Genomic DNA, 6,861 nt, shown 5'->3' on the forward strand with positions numbered 1-6,861 from the left:
CTGGGGGCTTGCCTGGCTGCAGAACAGCAGTCCCCCTTTCTGCCCTCCATCCGCTCCATCAGAGGCTGCCCTGGGAGGTGGCAAGCCCGGTGGGCGCTGAGCCAGTGGTCCCTGTGCAGGTGCATCATCAAGCACCTGGAGGGGCTGGTCGTCCAGTATGACCTGACAGTCCGCGACAGCGACGGCAGCGTGGTGCAGTTCCTGTATGGGGAGGACGGCCTGGACATCCCCAAGACACAGTTCCTGCAGCCCAAGCAGTTCCCCTTCCTCGCCAGCAACTGTGAGGTAAGCGTGCCGGCCCCCGGCGCCTGTGGGTCGTGGGGCGGGGCCGTGCGGTGGGCCTCCCGCCCCGAGCCTTGCCACCCAGAGTGGCCGTTGAAAACTAGAGTGGGAAGAGTTCAGAAGCACCAGGCGATGCCTTGGAACGCCTGATGTTGTCAGAGCCTCTCCCTCTGTGTGCTTCATCCCGTGAGATGGCAGAGGGGCACGCATACGTCTAGAAAAACTGCACCACTGCACCGTGTGGGGCATTTGCCTTGTGCTGGGCCCTAAACTAGAGCGCACCGTGGCTGCTGTCTCCCTTCCTCCTCCCTGCAGCCTGGGGACGCAGGTGGCCCTCTGCGCATTTTACAGCCAAGGCAGCTGAGTGTCAGGGTTTCAGTGAGGAGCTGGTGAGTGGCAGGGCTTGTGTCTGCACCCAGGCCCTCTGACACACAAGCCCGCGGTTCTCATACCCCACCTTACTGCCCCAAGAGCGATCGTCACCATTGGCTCAGCAGTCACCCTGTTTTACAGATTGGGAAGCTGAAACTGACATGGCCTGTCCAAGGTCATGAAGCAGGTGGTCGGATTGAAGGTTGTGCCCCGGGGTTGGCTCCTTTCCATCCTGGCACCATGTTCTGGAGGGACTCTGAGTGTCACGGTCTCTCCCCCGTGACGCCAGCTCCCAAGTCTGATTGGCACAGAGTGAGGGCCCTGGTTAGCAGTGGGCACTCAGACCCTCCAGGGGCATCGTGAGGGCTCCACACGGGCCACCTCCGTCCTGTGAAGTTGTGTGACATGGCCCTGTGTTACGCCCTCATCTCTCTGGTTTTGTCTGTGTGGTCTGTCCGTTTAGGTGATAATGAAATCGAAGCACCTCCATGAAGTTTTATCCAGAGCAGATCCCCAGAAAGCTCTCCGCCACTTCAAAGCCATCAAAAGATGGCAAAGCAAGCATTCCAACACCCTGCTGAGAAAAGGCGCCTTCTTGAATTATTCCCAGAAAATTCAAGCAGCTGTGAAAGCCTTGAACCTCGAGGGCGTAAACCAGAACGGCCGCAGCCCCGAGACTCACCAGGTAATGCTGGGGTTCGGTGGGGGGCGGGGGTGGGCGATCAGTCAGGGGTTGAGGGGATGAGGAAGGAGTTGTTTTCCCGGTGGAAGGTACAGTCATGAAATCTGGCTTCATTCAGTGCTGGTCAGGAAACATGGCACTCAAATAGGGATTTAAGGAAAGGAATCTTTACAGAGGTGTGGACAGGGTTCCAGGAAACTAACTAGGGCTGGTAAGTTGGGTTCCCACCCACCCCCCACAGGCATGAATAGTCACCAGGAGTGGAGAGGGTGGCCATGGGCAGAGGCCACCTGACGGGAGCCTTCAGTAAAGAGTCCTGGGCTCCGAGATCCATTAGAGAGGGCGGGGGCTGAATGCCCAGCCTCAGTCTCCTCCCACGCGCCCTTCTGCTTCTGGGGCCTCCCATCAGCCAAGCACAGCTGGGAGCCGGGAGGCAGGGGAGCGCCTTGAAGCAGCTGCTGTGGGACAGCTTTGGGGCATCGAGCGTGTGCAAGCCTGGGTGGGGGACAAACGGGGATCCAGCACAGTCACCTGGCTCGTGGTGACTGTGTCCTTGTTGACCTGAGACAGCCCTGGCTTTGCCTCTCATGCCAGTATTATTATTAATAGTGCCCCATTTTACGCTACAAGACATTCAGTTTGGACAGTAACTTAACGTGGTCACCCTGCCTGTGCTTGAAGGGCCAGGACAAATTGCTTGTAGAGTCATGGTCAAGCAGTGCGCCCTGGGATGGATTCAGTTTCTCCGTGTTTCAGATGTCAAGATAGCCTTCTCGTTGCCGTCAGGTTTCTGTCTCTTTCCCCTGTTCTCATTTGAAGCCAGTGCCTCTGATATGCCTTATCTTACTGGGCATCCCAGGAAGAGAAGCCTATTCCTGGTGTCCTCCAGCATAGCCAAGGCCCATCCTTCCTTTCAGATGTTGAGGATGTGGGCTGAGTTAGATGAGCAAAGCCGGAGGAAATACCAGAAGAAGGCGTCTCCTTGTCCTGACCCCAGTCTGTCTGTCTGGCGCCCAGACATCTACTTTGCATCAGTGTCAGAAACATTTGAAAAGAAGGTGGATGACTACAGTCGCGAGTGGGCAGCTCAAGCAGAGAGGAGTTACGAGAAATCGGAGCTCTCTCTGGACAGGTAGTGACCTTGATTTATTGCACAGCACACACAGAGGGAGAATCTGCTTCTCAGGCCCTTGCCCGCCCACTCTGGCAGCCTGCTGGTTTCAAGACTTCAGCAAGAAGGAGGGAAGTGAAACAGAGGGCGCCTTGCAGGCCCTGAGGCCTGTGGGACGGATGAGAGCAGGTAGGCAGGAGCGGCACCCCCCATCTGGGCCACGACGGAGAAGAGAGCTCTCTGGGGACAGAGCCCCGCACAGGTGGCCCCTCTCTTGAGTGTGGTGCGGTGGGCACGGTTATGTGAGAATCAGGGAATCTGGTCAGCAGCTGGCAGCCCTGTGAAGCTGGCCAGAAGCTGCCAACCCTTCACTGGTTTGGAGAGGAGACACATCAGGTCAGCAGAAAGTCTGACTTTTGAAAAGAACTTGCATAGAAACGTAGTTTTATTACCTTCCTCTCTGTTCAAACGTAATGTCTCGTTTAGTCTGTTTGTTGAGCCGCTTCCTTGTCCTATGCTCCGGGGTAATACAGTGTTCCTTGGCTGTTGTAAAAGGGCCGGCATTCATAGGAGGAAGGGTTAGTGAATTACAGGATTGTGGAGTGCTGCACATTTCCGATGTGGCCTGTAGCCATTTGCGCTAATTAAGAAAGTAAGCACCCCCTTCCCGCCTCCCCCTCCCCCATATCCCCATAATTTCTCAGTGAACCTCTTCCTAGTTTGTACAGAGGGAGGTTTAAGCCCTCTCCAAGCCATCACAACTAGTGAGCAAAAAAAGAATTAACAAAGGGAAACGTGAACAGCGAGCTCACTAGTTCCGTGACATTCTCAGGGTGAACGTGAACCGTCCGAGCATGGACATCTAGAGCTTCAGCTGCCCAGCTGGGCTCTGTGCTGTGTCGTTTAGGACATTTCAGGGTCACTGGCCGGAATTTAAGGCTTAGAAGGACCATTTGCTTAGGAAAAAACAAGCCCAGAAAGAGGGAGAGGTAACAGGTCCTTGTACCCTGCTTGCGGGTGGCATCGACAGCTCCTGACAGGCAGGTAGTGTCTGTGCCCCTGACTCCTGCTGTCCCCTGCCCCATCTCCAGGTTGAGGACTCTTCTGCAGCTGAAGTGGCAGCGCTCGCTGTGTGACCCGGGAGAGGCCGTGGGCCTGCTGGCCGCACAGAGCATCGGGGAGCCCTCCACACAGATGACCCTGAACACCTTCCACTTTGCCGGCAGAGGCGAGATGAATGTCACCCTGGGCATTCCCAGGTGGGGGACTGTGAGGGTGCAGGGGCTGGGTCTGTCCTAGCCCGCTCCTGGGGAGGAAGTCATTTCATTAGAGAGAGAGAGAGAGAGAGAGAGAGAGAGAGAGAGAGTGAGAGAGTGAGAGAGGCAGTGTCTCATCAAAGCAGGGGTCAGGGTTGGAATTTCCAGAGCCCAGTGGGCTTCTGTGGTTGGATCCATGCCCAGGCCTCTTAGCATCTCCATTTATCTCTCCACCAACTCCTGTATCCAAGTTACCTGGGATGCTTGTGAAACTACATACTCCCGGGGTCAGGCCGTCTGGTTGCCCAACTTCGGGGGCACCACTCACCTAGAACATGACCCAAAGGGGCCCTGGCCCTTCAGGTAAAAGTGCACACCTTGCAGGATGATGGCCGCTGGGTGAGAGGAAAGGACAGAGATCAGGCTCGCCTGCCTGGCCCGGCTACTTTTCAGCAGAGTGACTCAGGCTCCCCAGCTTCCTGTGGGAGGGAGGAGGGCGGGGTGCACCGTGCAGTCGGGCCTGCAGGCTGACTGAGCCATGGCCGAGGTCTAGCCGTGGTCCCTGTGCCTAGTGGGAGCGCTGCAGACGCTGCTTCCCTTCCCTGCATCTCTTATTCGTTCAGTAAGCACCCACGCTGTAGCGCGAGGCTCAGGTGATAGGAGACAGGAAGAAGGCACAGCCCTGTCCTTGAGGAGCTCGTGCTCCAGTGGAGGAAGCTGAGAGAAGAGTCCCTTGCTGTCACATGCGGGGCCAGAGCTGGGACTCCCTGATCAGCATGTCTCCCCCACGAGATCCTGTGGTCTCTCGCAGATCCTGAAAGAACTGTGACATCTTTATGAGAAAGGCCTCGCAAAAATAGAGAATCCCGGTGCCTCTTACGGTCAGATGTGCCCTTGTTCTGTGACAGGTTGAGGGAGATTCTCATGGTGGCCAGCGCCAACATCAAGACGCCCATGATGAGCGTGCCTGTGTTCAACACCAAGAGAGCGCTGAAGAAAGTGAAAGGCCTGAAAAAGCAGCTCACCAGGGTGTGCCTCGGGGAGGTAATTGTCTCCCTGGGACCCAGGGCTGCAGGCTGGCTGCAGGCGTTTTCCTGCATCCTCCCATCCATCCTCCCAACTATTCTCCCATCCGGGCAGAATAGCCTTTGCCAGCTGTGCAGACCCTGGCTCAGACTCCACCCAGTGAGAGGGAGGGTTTCTCTGCCAGGTGCTAAGCAGGGACGGATCAGGCAGCTTTTAAGGTAATCACTGGTCTGCAGCATTCTTCCGTGCCTTAAGAATCAGGACACTTTCTGGGTCAGCTTACCAGCCCTGCTGGAGCCTGCCCCCTACAGCCTCAGGCCGTTCTCTGGATGTGTGCCTACTGCGGTGGGGGCGGTTTCTCTCTCCACCCACCGAGAGATCTACACCAGCAGAGCTTGTTGGAGTTTCTTTGGGATTTTGGCCTGTGGTCCCAGCCCGTGTCCCTGCAAACTCTCAGTTTTCCCATAACCCACTTGTAATGCTCAGTCCCAGGCTTTGGGCAAATTGGTTTCTGTCTGTCAATCTGCTTCTAGGTGTTGGAGAAAATTGATGTCCAGGAGTCCTTCTCTATGGGGGAGAAACAGAACAAGTTCCGGGTGTACCAGCTGCGGTTTCAGTTCCTGCCACACGCCTACTACCAGCAGGAAAAGTGCCTGAGACCCGAGGACATCCTGCATTTTATGGAAACAAGGTCAGGACTCAGGCCATGCTTATTGCTTGACTTTGTCATGGACCTTGAGGGCTTCTGGCCACAGGACTCCCAGAGACGGGGTGCTTTTGCCCAAATGATTCCTTCAAAGGAGGTGTTTAGAAAAAGAACAGGTCCTGCAGCCTAGCCTGGCTTGTGGGTATGACTGCATTAACTACATTCCCATCTCTGCCCCCTATTTTTCTCTCTGGCCCGTGAGTCTCGTGTACTCGGGTTTGTAGGCTTTAAGATGGAGGAGTTCATGTACCATAAAGAGAGCAGAGCCCCGTCGCAGTGGTGCTCCTGTGATGTCAGACCAGCACGTGGTGTTAATTTCTGTCATGATGCGGTTCCTGATACATTTATATTCTGCTAGGAAGGAGCAGTGTGCTGACAGCATGCTGCTCTTGAACACAGGTCTATAACTGGGGTTACCTTCAGCTTCTTAGAGAAATTCTGGTTCCCTTCTGGTGGGGAGAAGGAACATCCATTTTCTCTCCAGTTCAAGTCACTCTTGGACATTGGAAAGCATGGGCCACAGTGCTGAGTGTGCAGAAGTAGGATGGTGGTCATATTGGGGCTGAGGAAGCCAGGAAGAGCCAGCAAAGCACTTCTGACTGGCCACCTGACCCTGGATCGTGGTGCGCAGACTCAGATGGCTGCGGGGCCGGCAGGTGAGAAGGCCGGTGAGGCAGGTTGGGGGCCCCTGTCCGGCTGGAGAGCACGTCACCGGCCTCAAGTGGGCAGGGATGTGGGCCAGGGTGGCCAGACCTTCTGATTCAGAAAAATAAGAAGAAAACCGCCTCTCCTTTTTCTTTCTTTGGCTGTTTGCTTGCTTTTACTTTTTTATAGATAAATGTTCTCTAATTTGTAAGCATTGGCAACTAATTCATATCTTTTTAAAAGCCTGGTGAGGGGACTTCCTGGTGGTCCAGTGGTTAAGACTCTCTGCTTCCAATGCAGGGGGCACAGGTTCGATCCCTGGTCAGGGAACTAAGATCCCACATGCCACGCAGCACAGCCAAAAAACTGACTACATGCCACGCAGCACAACCGAAAAACTAACTAACTAACTTAATTAGTTAATTTAAAAAAAAAAAATCTGAATGAGATCCCTGCTGGATAGAGTAATCTTGGTTGTAGGTTTTTCTCCTTCATCACTTTAAATATGTCCTGCCAGTCTCTTCTGGCTTGCAGAGCTTCTGCTGAAAGATCAGCTGTTAACCTTATGGGGATTCCCTTGTGTGTTATTTGTTGTTTTTCCCTTGCTGCTTTTAATATGTTTTCTTTGTATTTAATTTTTGACAGTTTGATTAATATGTGTCTTGGCGTGTTTCTCCTTGGACTTATCCTGTATGGGACTCTCTGTGCTTCCTGGGCTTGATTAACTATTTCCTTTCCCATATTAGGGAAGTTTTCAACTATAATCTCTTCAAATATTTTC

The 6,861-nt window shown here is 54.3% G+C and overlaps 1 protein-coding gene across 1 annotated transcript in view; it reads left to right on the forward strand.

Annotated features, from left to right (window-relative positions):
- Positions 1 to 6,861, forward strand: part of POLR1A (RNA polymerase I subunit A) — a 78,486-nt gene that overhangs the window by 60,518 nt on the left and 11,107 nt on the right. Inside the window, exons 22-27 of the mRNA XM_007466744.1 lie at positions 120 to 285; positions 1,118 to 1,339; positions 2,254 to 2,468; positions 3,539 to 3,706; positions 4,612 to 4,747; positions 5,263 to 5,420. Coding sequence (XP_007466806.1) covers positions 120 to 285; positions 1,118 to 1,339; positions 2,254 to 2,468; positions 3,539 to 3,706; positions 4,612 to 4,747; positions 5,263 to 5,420 — 1,065 coding nt within the window. The remainder of the gene's footprint in view (positions 1 to 119; positions 286 to 1,117; positions 1,340 to 2,253; positions 2,469 to 3,538; positions 3,707 to 4,611; positions 4,748 to 5,262; positions 5,421 to 6,861) is intronic.

This window comes from Lipotes vexillifer, unplaced genomic scaffold (genome assembly GCF_000442215.2).
Source record: "Lipotes vexillifer unplaced genomic scaffold, Lipotes_vexillifer_v1.1 scaffold1158, whole genome shotgun sequence".
Taxonomy (NCBI): domain Eukaryota; kingdom Metazoa; phylum Chordata; class Mammalia; order Artiodactyla; family Lipotidae; genus Lipotes; species Lipotes vexillifer.